The sequence below is a fragment of the Mobula birostris genome, chromosome 2 (genome assembly GCF_030028105.1).
Source record: "Mobula birostris isolate sMobBir1 chromosome 2, sMobBir1.hap1, whole genome shotgun sequence".
Classification (NCBI taxonomy): Eukaryota; Metazoa; Chordata; class Chondrichthyes; order Myliobatiformes; family Myliobatidae; genus Mobula; species Mobula birostris.
In genome coordinates, this window is record NC_092371.1 from 11108609 (window position 1) to 11120780 (window position 12172).

At 48.6% G+C, this 12172-nt stretch overlaps 1 protein-coding gene across 2 annotated transcripts in view; it reads right to left on the reverse strand.

Moving 5' to 3' along the window:
• LOC140212188 (uncharacterized) overlaps positions 1–6683 on the reverse strand; it is a 68420-nt gene extending 61737 nt beyond the window's left edge. Inside the window, exon 1 of one of the 2 annotated variants that reach the window (XM_072282868.1) lies at positions 6525–6683. In XM_072282868.1, the coding sequence (XP_072138969.1) occupies positions 6525–6582 (58 nt within the window). In that variant the 5' untranslated portion in view covers positions 6583–6683. The remainder of the gene's footprint in view (positions 1–6524) is intronic. The other variant, XM_072282860.1, reaches the window with a different exon arrangement.
• Positions 6684–12172: the final 5489 nt, after the last annotated feature.

The window sequence follows — 12172 nt, forward strand, 5'->3', positions numbered from 1 at the left end:
GAAAGGCTGGTCTCTGCTTTGTGGTTTTGATACCACAGTCAGATATCCTGTTGAAATAATGAAAATAAAAGTTTCCTAGTGGGAAGTTTCAATTGTTATTAACATACTGTGACGCTGCCTGGATTAGAGAAAATGGAGGGGCTATGTGGAAGGGAAAGGTTTGATTGATCTTGGAGTTAAAAGGTCAGCACAACATTGAAGGGGTGAATGGCCTGCACAGTTCTGTTCTATAACCTGGTGCCGGTGCTAAAACAACCTAGTCCTGAATGTCCATAGGACAAAAGACCTGGTTGTTGACCCAAGGAATTGGTGAGTGAGGGGTGGAGACAACTGTCTAGAGAGGATTTAACACAGTGCTGACCCCTTCAACAAAGTCGCTGTGGAGATGAGCATACGGTGGACTGCTTCATGCTCCTTGAGGCCTTCCGTCGGTCAGGGTCGACCGTGGATGCCGCGTCCCAGCTGTCCACGTGATACGCAAGCCAGGGCAGTGTGATATGGAGAGCAACAGGCTCCCCCTCCCCAGCTGGTTGATGAACCCACAGGAACAGACCGATAGTTCGGCTCTAGTGACATCGCAGGAGTTGCCAGTCAATATAGGACTCCATCTCCAGATCCCCCCCTCCCCAAACACCTCAGGGTGGGTAGAGCTGCAAGCCATTGAAGGTCTGAGATCAGAGTTTTCCTTCACGAGCTGCAGACCACAACTGATGAGCCCCATCTGTCTGAAGCGACTAGTTTCAAGGCGCCAGTAACCTGCCTTCACCCACTTATCCTGTCAATAGAAACAACTACACCGGGCTTAGGAGCTAAACCACACATGAAGGCCAGGAGCTGGACTTGGCTGTCAGAGGTCATTGTGACACACAACACTGGGAGCATTTATCACCCCCCCCCACCCCCTTTAAGGAACAACTCTCTCATAGAAAGATTTAAAAAAGTTAAGTAGACTATTTGGCATTTCAAGAATGCTCCGATCTTTAAGATGATCAAGGCTTACATCCATTATTTGCCTGCCCTCACCTTCTTCCCAAACCTTTTCATCTCAAACCATTAGAACTGTGACTCCTTCAATAACTTGGCCTCAAATGCCTTTCACGGTAGAGGAGCCCAGAGTTTGCCATGGAAGTATTCCCCACCCCCCCACTGCTCCCATCTCCTGTCAATCCCAAATCCTGGTGGGTGCAGGCTCCTCTCTGCATGAACATCCTCCACCTGGTCTGTTCAGACCCAGCAGGACTCTACATTTCAAGGACATTTCCTATCCTTCTAATAAATGGACGATAAAGGCTTACTTGTGCATCAAATCGACGTCATAGGTACGGTGCAGCTGCGAACTCTATGCACTGCCTACGCGGATCCCTACGCCTTAGCCTAACGCGCACCTCTCCCAAAACATAACTACGCGTCGTGGCGACGCAGACCGCAGCAACTGTGATTGGTCCGCTTGGTAGCATCGCATTTCCTCCTACGCTGCAATAGCTTCCCATTGGGCGACTGAAGGGCAGGGAAGGAACTCTGGCTGCAATGCTTTCCATAAAGCTTTACAGACCTCCGAAATTATGGAGGACACATTTCGCTTTTACGAAAAAAGACACTCGCTTTAAACCTGTGTACCCCAGGAAAGCCTACCATGATTATGAAGCCTTGCACGGGCAGGTGTGCGCGCATGCGTGACGTGTATGAATTGCAGAGCGACGCAGACACAGCAATGCACAAGCATAAATGCTCACAACAGCGTAGCCCGCTTGCATAGGCTACGGCATAAGCTGGTACGCACAAGTATAAGTCAGCCTTGAGGCCCTTGACGTCTATCTACCTTGCACCTTTTCTGCATTTTCTCTGTAACCGTAACAAATTATTCTGTGTTATTGCTTTCCCCTTGACCCTTGTACTGCCTCAGTGATGTTTAGGGAGAGAGTTGAACAGGTCCTACCAGTGTTCGAGCTGCAGTGCCCAGTGACCCATCTATTTAACCCGAGCCTGATCACAGGACAATTTACAATGACTGATTAACCTTTGGACTGTGGAGGAAACCTGAGCACATGGAGGAAATCTACACACACGGGAAGGAGTGAGGAGTTGAACTCTGACACCCCGAGCTGTAATAGCATTGTGGTCTGTATGGATAGAAACAATTCATATTCATGTATCACGTACATTGAAACATATACCTGTCAAATCAGATCAGTGAGAATAGCGCTGGTCAGCCCACAAGTTTCGCCATGCTCCCAATGCCAACATAGCATGCCTACAGCCCAATTACCCCGACCATATGGCTTTGGAACGTGGGAGGAAACCAAGGCACCTGGAGGAAACCCACAGGGTCCTGGGAAAAGGCCTGACCAACTACTGGAAGTTCAATTTTTGACACTCCACAGCCCACGGACGGGGAGGCCGCATTAAACATTGACCACTTCCCATATCCACGAGTCAATGCTCAAAGGGAGACATTCATCAGCACCTTCAATGCACAGTGCAGTTATCAAGAAACTGAGCAAGACCAACATTGATCCAAACCCATGTGTACAGTCTTGCCTGAAACCGTCCACCATTTATATTGGCTTATAATTGGACTGACAGTGAAAAGCTTTGCTTGCCTGCCACCCAGATTATTCCATCACCAAGTACATCAAGATAATAAAAAAAAACAAACAGAATTTAGAATATAGATTGTATTATAAGGATCACAGCTCAAATACTGGTAGGACCTGTTCAACTCTCCCTAAATATCATTGAGGCAGTACAAGGGTCAAGGGAAAAGCAGTAACACAGAATAATTTGTTACGGTTACGGAGAAAATGCAGAAAAGGTGCAAGGTAGATAGATGTCAAGAGCTTTATTGTCCATTCAGTAGAAGGATATATTCTATATGACATACATAAGGAAAAAGGATGTGATTCAGGCTCAGGCTTTGAGAGTGTGCAGTGGGGCTTTTAAAACATCACCATTATCAGTCCTACAGGTAGAAATGGGAGTAATGCCTTTGGAACTAAGAAGGATGCAATTGATGGCAAACTACTGGGCTAATTTGCATGGCACGTGGCCAAGTGGTGAAGGCATTTGACTAGCAATCTGAATGTCGTGAGTTCGAGTCCCAGCCGAGGCTGCGTGTTGTGTCCTTGAGCAAGGCACTTAATCACACATTGCTCTGCAACAACACTGGTGCCAAGCTGTATCGGCTCTTGCCCTTCCCTTGGACAACATCGGTGTCGTGGAGAGAGGAGACTTACAGCATGGGCAACTGCCGGTCTTCAATACAACCTTGCCCAGGCCTGCGCCCTGGAGAGTAAAGACTTTCCAGACACAGATCCATGGTCTCACAAGACTGACGGATGCCTTAATTTGCAGGGACACGATGATTCTCACCCTGCAAAAGGAGTGCTGGGAAAATGGGAGGTTTCAGAGGGATAACTTTAGTCAGGTAGGGAATGATATTGCTAAAGAATGTGGAGTGTTTGATCTCAGGATAAGTCCTTCAGTAGTTTATCCGGTTGTAGCTGCATGGAAACCTGTATGGCCTGACATAGACTGGCATTTGTTAGAGGTAAAAAGGAAAGGAAAATATGAAATTGATTTGGTAAGTGCATTTAACTGTCATGTGATTGGAAAGTATAGTGATTATACTCAAGATTTATACAGATGGTGCTAAGGAAGCTGAAGCAGGAATGACAGGGTTTGGGGTGGCTATACCGCAAAAGAAATTGGAATCAGCAGAAGAACATCCAATAAGTTAGGGGTGTATACAGTGGAGATGCTGGCAGTGTTGGTTGCATTGTGATGGGTGGAGAAAGCTAGCTTGAGAGCCTGGAGGTACATGCTGGATTTTCTGCCTCATGAGGGGTGGGGGAGAGAGAATGACTGAGATGGGGGGAGGGGGTCCTTGATTGTGCTGGCTGCTTTCCTGAGGACAGCGGGAAGTGTGGACAGAGTCAGTGGAGGGCAAGGCTGGTCTGTGTGATGGACTGAGCTGTGTCCATAGCTCTCTGCAGTTTTGCTCCCCCAGAGATCCAAAGACACACTACAACAAAAATTGAAAAAGGTAAACAGAACTCGGATCCACAGCATCCACTACATCATCATGTGCCAGTTTCCAACCACATAAAATCGAGGAAAGGCTTTGCTACAGTGGAGGAACTACCGCACAGGATATCTCCCCCCACCCCCCCCCCCCAAACATACAGGATTGACCTCTGGCAACAAACAGAAGCCAGAACCCCACCAAACAATACAGTGCAAGACCCCACAGAAATGTTGCCAGACGGGGCACTGACAGACGGAAGTGGTGCACTCTCAGCAGAGCGAGAGAGCAGGAGTTTGTAGGACAGGAGACAATATGGTGAAGTGGGGTTTAAAGTCCAGCGAATCCTATGAGTGTGGCGAAAGGGTGCAGAACATCGAACACATTCTGCGCAACTGTCCACTCTCACCTGATTCAGCTGCCACTAACCTGCTCAACATCAACCAAACAGCACTAGAGTGGCTGGCTGTCTGGTGTGACAAGCGATGGTGATGATCTGCAGTTTCTTGCAGATGTGCCATGATACACTGGACAGAATGCTTTTTGTGGCATATCTACAGAAGTTGGCGAGGGTCACTGGAGACATGATCAATTTCCTTAGTCTCATCTTTCGCCTCCACAGATGCTGCTTGGCCCAGGCAGTTCCCCCAGTAATAATCCCTTGCTTTATGCCTCCGTTTAGTTACAACACACACCTCAAACCCGCCAGCACACCTCAGGAAGGATAGAAACCAGGGATAGACCCACACCCGGCTGAGGAGGAGGATTGGACATGGTCGATCAAATGGAAACTCCACCAGGAACAGTCCCAAGCCCGGCTGAGAAAGGTGGGGGGGGGGGTGGTTGGACATGGGGCTAGCAACCCCATCCCATTAAAAAACTCAAGAGCGACAGAAACAGCACAAGAAGCTGCAAAGACCTCACCCCTGGGAGAGGTATCTTCCCCCAGAAGTTGTGGTAAAAGCGGCTAGTCCGCCGGCACAAGGCCGGTCAACCCAAGCCGAAGAACAGCTGGCGAGGCAACCTAGAAGCTGGCACCGAGAAGGGCTGTACCTAGGGACGGCGGTCTAGTGAGCTGCTGTCGGAGCCTAAGCCCCAGCAGGGCTTTATATAAAAAAAAGATAGCGACTAACCTATGCGGTCTCTCGAGACCTTAATGCACACAGCTCGACAACCAAGCACCCTAACAGGAGGAAACGTTCGAGGGTGTGTCCAAACCCTTGCCGAAATATCACAACTCACTCCTGATCCGTCAAGAACTTCTCCCAGCCCTGGGAGTGGGAGGAGGGCGATACTCCCCGGGTCGTCATCACCTGCCGCCCCTTCTACACTGGCCTCAGGACCGGAGTGGAATCACGACCCAACCTCCCAATCACCCCCCCCCCAAATTCCCGAGACAGGAGGCGGTAGAAATAGCGGAGTCGGACACCCGCGGAAAGGATAACGAAATTCTGCAAAACTTTTTTTTAAAAAAAAGTCAAGGTGTTTAACTTAAAGCGACGAGGGCGAGATATCTCAGTAACTGGGATCCCAACACATGCATCGTTCACGGCTCTCTCTCCCTTCCTTCGCCCCGTATTTGTCGTCGAATTGCTCTAACTCCACCCTAACGTGAAAAAGCTTTTCACGGTTTCGCCTTTGACAACACTGGGCCGTTCTTCAAGCGGGGCGCCCTTCCTCCAGGACCATTCCTCCTTCTCCCCTCTTCCCGCCTCTGGGATTTTTCCTCCCCTCCCCCCTCTCTTCCCATCCCCCTTCTGGGACCATTTCCCTCACTATCTCTCTCTCTCCTCTCACCCTACTGGAACTTGTTCCTCCCTGTTAGCTCTCCTTTGGGAATTTTCTCCCTCCCTTCTCATCACAGTTCTGGGATTCCACCCCTCCAACCCCTGCCTCTCCTCGCCCCCCACCCCCACCCATCCCCGCGTTCTGTTCACTCCCTTCTGGGACCTTTCCTCCCCTCTCCCTCTCCCATCTGGAACCTTAACCCCTCCCCCTCCCATCCCTCTCTGGGACTTTTCCCTCCCCCCCCCCCCGCTCACCCACTTCTGGGACTTTTCCCTCCCCCTCCCCCGTTCACCCCCTCCAGAACCTTCCCCCCCTCCCCAATCCCCCTCCGGAACCTTCCCCCCTCCCCAATCCCCCTCCGGAACCTTCCCCCCTCCCCAATCCCCCTCCGGAACCTTCCCCCCTCCCCAATCCCCCTCCGGAACCTTCCCCCCTCTCCAATCCCCCTCCTATCCTTCTCTTCCACACCCCTCTCTGGAACTTTTCCCTCCCCCGCTCTCCCACTTCTGGAACCTTCCCCCCCCCCCCAATCCCCCTCCTATCCTTCTCTTCCACACCCCTCTCTGGGACTTCTACCACCACCTCTCCTCTTTCCCCTTGCCCTCCCCCGCTAGGATCTTCCCACCTCCCCCTCCACCTCGGGTCCGGCACTCGCCCCCTCCCCCATCTCGGGAACACATTCCCAGCGCTCAAATTATGATCCACGACCACTCACCTGCCCCAAAGCAGTTACCCAACACCAGGAGGGTAAAGACGTGGCGGGCCGCATCCATCACGAGAGTCGGTTCCAATTCGGTTCAAGAGACCAGTTCTCTCTCGCTGCCCAGCACCTGACCACACTGCCGCAACTAAACCAGTTACCGAGGACCAAGACTAGCGGAACTCCGCCCGCACCTGGACCAGACCCGCCCGAATTGCGCAAACCCCGCCCACACCTGGTTCAAACTGCGCGCACAAGTGGATCAAATCAGCATGCACCTGCTCAAACCACGCCCACACCCGTCTCCAAACCCCCGCCCATAGCCGGCTCAAAACCCCACCCACACCCGTCTCAAATACCCCTTCCCCCAACACCTGTCTCAAACACCCCTCCCACCCCACACTTTTCTCAAACACCCCTCCTACCCACAACCTGTTCCAAACCCCACCCACTCCTGTCTCAAATATCCCCTCCCCCACACCTTGTTCAAAACCCCACCCACACCTGTTTCAAATATCCCCTTCCCCCACACCTGTCTCAAACACCCCTCCCACCCCACACTTTTCTCAAACACCCCTCCTACCCACAACCTGTTCCAAACCCCACCCACTCCTGTCTCAAATACCCCTTCCCCCCACACCTATCAAACACGCCTTCCCCCACACCCTGTTCAAAACCCCACTCACACCTGTTTCAAATATCCCCTCCCCCACACCTGTCTCAAACACCCCTCCTCCCCACAACCTGTTCCATACCCCACCCACACCTGTCTCAAACACCCCTCCCCCACACCTGTCTCAAACAGCCCCTCCCCCACACCTGTCTCAAACACCCCTTCCCCCACACACCTGTCTCAAACACCCCTTCCCCCACACCTGTCTCAAACACCCCTCCCACCCCACAACCTGTTCCAAACCCCACCCACCCCACACCCCTCAAACACCCCTTCCCCTACACCTGTCTCAAATATCCCCTCCCCCACACCTGTCTCAAACAGCCCCTCCCCCACATCTGTCTCAAACACCCCTTCCCCCACACCTGTCTCAAAAACCCCTCCTACCCACAACCTGTTCCAAACCCCACCCACACCTGTCTCAAACACCCCTTCCACCCACACCTGTCTCAAATACCCCTTCCCCCACACCTGTCTCAAATACCCCTTCCCCCCACACCTGTCTCAAACACCTCTCCTCCCCACAACCTGTTCCAAACCCCACCCACACCTGTCTCAAACACCCCTCCCACCCCACACCTGTCTCAAACACCCCTCCTACCCACAACCTGTTCCAAACCCCACCCACTCCTGTCTCAAATACCCCTTCCCCCCACACCTATCAAACACCCCTTCCCCCACACCCTGTTCAAAATCCCACCCACACCTTCACCCAGCCTCCCAGCACACCTGGAAAATCAGGTGAAGACAGTGCTGATGTCTCCAGGGCCTCGAGATGCCAATTGTAGATAAGCCCAAGTCTCTGAAAGGCACAGGGCAACACCAAAGTCCTTGTTATTTATTGTTTATATATTTATTAATTAGAGTAATTTTGCATTGTACTGCTGCTGCAAAACAAATTTCAAAGTTCCAAGCAAATTTATGATCAAAGTACATATATGTCACCACATACAACTGTGAGATTCATTTTGTGCAGACATTTACTCAATAAATCCATAGAATAATAACCATCACAGATCCTTTTTCTTTCTTAATCTTTTTATTAGCTTCATAAAAATAAACATAACATGGTAATGGTACAAAGTTATTGGGACTACATTGTTATAATTAGCATAAGTGATTATAAAGCCAGTTAACACCTAAATGATAAAACTCCCAATCATATAGGATACAAATGAACAATATAAAACAAAGAAAAATATCTTTAAAAAATCATGAAAAAGGAAGAAAAAATATAACACCCCCCCAAAAAAAACTAATCTAAACAGAATTAATCAACTAAACTAAAAAAAAGACATGGGCTGTTTTGTAACATCATTAAAAAAAAGAGAAACGAGAAAACCTTAGTGTTAAGGACTCCATTCCTCTCAACCAATGTTACAAAGAAATAAAATAAGTTTGGAAAAGGTCAAATTACATCATATGAAAATCTTGAATAAATGGCCTCCAATTCTTTTCGAATTTAATAGAGGGATCATAAACAACACTTCTAATTTTTTCCAAATTTAAACACAGCATAGTTTGAGAAACCCAATGAAATGTGGTAGGAGGGTTAATCTCTTTCCAAATCAGCAAAATGGATCTTCTAGCCATTAAAGTAAGAAATGCAATCATCCAACGAGCTGAAGAGGTTAAACGATTTGATTCTATCATTGGTAACCCAAAAATAGCAGTAATTGGGTAAGGTTGTAAGTTTATATTCAAAACAGTTGAGATAATATCAAAAATATCTTTCCAATACTCTTTCAACAAAGGACATGACCAAAACAACCATCACAGATCCATTAAAGACCAACCAGAACAAACTGTGCAAATACAAAAAAAGAAATAATAATAATGAATAAATAAACAATAAATATTGAGAACATGAGGTAGAGAGTCCATCGGTTGTGGAAACAGTTCAGTGATGGGGCAAGTGAAGTTGAGTGAAGTTATTGCCTTTGGTTCAAGATGCTGATGGTTGAGTGGTAGTAGCTATTCCTGAACCTGGTGGTGTGAGTCCTGAGGCTCCTGTACCTTCTTCCTGATGGCAGCAGTGAGAAGAGAGCACGGCCTGGGTGATGGGGGTCCCTGATGTCAGATGTAGCTTTCCGGTGACAGTGCCCCATGTAGATGTGCCCAGTGGTGGGGAGAGTTTTACCCCTGAAGGACTGAGTAATATCCATTACTTTTTGTAGGATTTTCCATTCAAGGGCATTGGTGTTTCCATACCAGGCTGTGATGCAGCCTGTCAATATACTCTCCACCACACATCTATAATTTCACATCATATAAACCAGTGATAATAATAACTCTGATTCTGACTGAATTTCAGTTGCTGCCTTGATGGGGCTTGAACACACTTCTCTGGATCAACCATTGAGGAGTTGGGATCCCAGATCAGTAGTTCAGCTACTTCATTGGCATGGTCCAGTAGTCCAGGTGCAGAAACCTGGGCAATTGCCCTCTCCTACCCCTGTGTCTTGGTGTAGACCATAGACACGGGAGCTTCAGGCTGGTAAGTTAAGAACACTGAAAAACTCATAAACCTGACGCAACACAAATTCATGAAACGATCAGTGTTATTTTGATAGTGTAGCAGTTTGTTCAAATACTTTACAGTGTCGGCCAGTCAGGGTTCAACCCGCCGCTGTCTGTAAGGACATTTTCCCCGTGTCCACATTCCAAAGACATATGGGTTGGGGTTAGTTAGTTGTGGACATTGACACTTACTGGCTGCCCCCAGCACCTCTTACTTATTTATTTATTGGAGTCCGGCCTTACGAGCCTCACTGTCCAGCAAACACCCGATCTAATCCTAGCCTAATCACAGGACAACTTACAATGACCAATTAACTCACTGACTGATACGACTTTGGACTGTGGGAGGAAACCAGGGCACCCGGAGGAAACCCACATGACCACGGAGAGAACATACAAGCTCCTTACAGGCAGTGGTGGGAATTGAACCCGGGTCACCTGTATTGTGAAGCATTGTGCTACCGTGTGGCCCCAACATCCTTGGACTGTGTTGGTCATGGATGCTTAGAGACACATTTCCACTGTGTGTTTCGATGTGCGCGTGACAAATAAATCTTTAATCTTTAAAACCTCAGGTACCTTTTTTATTGAGTGTAGAACAGTACACCACAAGAAAAGGCCCTTCAGCCCACAGTGTTGTTCTGAGCCAATTATACCAGTAATTAAACACCAGTCTAAGTTCGGAGACAACTGTTACCCTTTAGCCATTCGGTTCTTGAACCAGCTGGCACAACCCTAATCACTAGTTTAGCAACACTATCCCAGTTTGATCACTTTGTACTAAAGTGTTCTTTTTTCTTCTAGTTATCTTCTTTCTTGCAAACATTGTGTATAATTTATGTTTAATTTATATTTTCCTTGTGTATATTACTCGCGCATTAGTCTGAGCCTGTGATGCAGCTGCGAGCAAGTTTCTCACTGCACCTGCGCACATTTGACGATAAACCCCACTTTGAATTATCCCCTCTGCCTCCGTAATTTCGGTCTCCCTCCATTGTCAGGGGACAGGACACCGTAGTGTAGCGGGTAGTGTAAACACTGTAACGGTGCCAGTGACCCGGGGTCAATTCCGCTGGTGTGTGTAAGGAGTTTGTGCATTTTAAACGTGACGCATGGGTTTCCCCCAGGTGATCCTGTCTCCACCCAGATTGCAAAGACATACAGGTCAGGGTCTGAGAGTTGTGGGGAGACTATGTTGGCACCAGAAACGTGGCGACACTTGTGGGCTGCCCCCGGCACATCTCTATACTGTGATGGCTGTTGATGCAAAACAACACAGTTCACTGTTTTGATGTACAAGTGACAAAATAAAGCCAATCTTTATAAAGGTTTGTTTATTCATGTGCCTCAGATCTTCTTAAATGCCTCTCTCACCCTTGCCTCCACTGCCATCCCTGCCAGTCGCCCAGCACTCTGCATGGTCAAATACTCTGACAGTCGACCCCCTATCTGTCTTTCATCATCGGATAAATTTCAGTCATGTCTCCTCTCCATCTCCAAAGCTCCAGGGAATGCAACCTAGTCCAAACTCTCATTATACTTGATGCCTTCTAATCCAGGCAGCATCCTAGTAACCCTCTCCTACATCCTCAACATTCTTCCTATAATGTGGCAAACAGAACTGTACACAATACTCCACATGTGACCTAACAGAAGCTTTATAAAGCTGCAACATAACTTCCCGACCCTTGATCTCAACCCCTCCACAAATAACGGCAAGCATGCCATATACCATCCAATCAACCTGTGCAGCCACCTACAGAAAGCCGTGGACTTGGGCAAGTCCCTCGGTACATCAACAGATCTTTACATTTGACCGACAGAACCAGAGATGTCTGGAAATGTGCAGCATGCCAGGCAGCTTCTGGAGAGGAAGAACCAGAGTTAACACTGAAACTCAGAGGCCCATGGTCAGAGCTGGGAATGAAGATGCAGGGAAGGTGAGGGAGAGGTAGACAGGACCAGGGGAATGCTGCTGATAGGATGAGGCCAAGGTCAGAATAAACATCTCTGACTTAGATGATGGGAAATTTGTCTTTTTTTACTGCAGCAGTATAGTGGGCACATGGCCAAGTGGTTAAGGCATTGGACTAGTGACCTGACCTTGGCTGTGTTGTGTGTTGTGTCCTTGAGCAAGGCACTTAATCACACATTGCTCTGCGACGACACCAGTGCCAAGCTGTATGGGTCCTAATGCCCTTCCCTTGGACAACATTGGTGTCATGGAGAGGGGAAACTTGCAGCATGGGCAACTGCTGGTCTTCCATACAACCTTGCCCAGGCCTGCGCCCTGGAGAGTGAAGACTTTCCAGGCGCAGATCCATGGTCTCGCAAGACTAACGGATGCCTTAAATAGTGCAAAGACTTAAAATTACTATAAATTACAAAAATAGTGTATTAAAAAAGAATAATGAAGTAGTGTTCATGGTCCGTTCAGAAATCTGATGGTGGAGTGGAGGAAGCTGTTCCT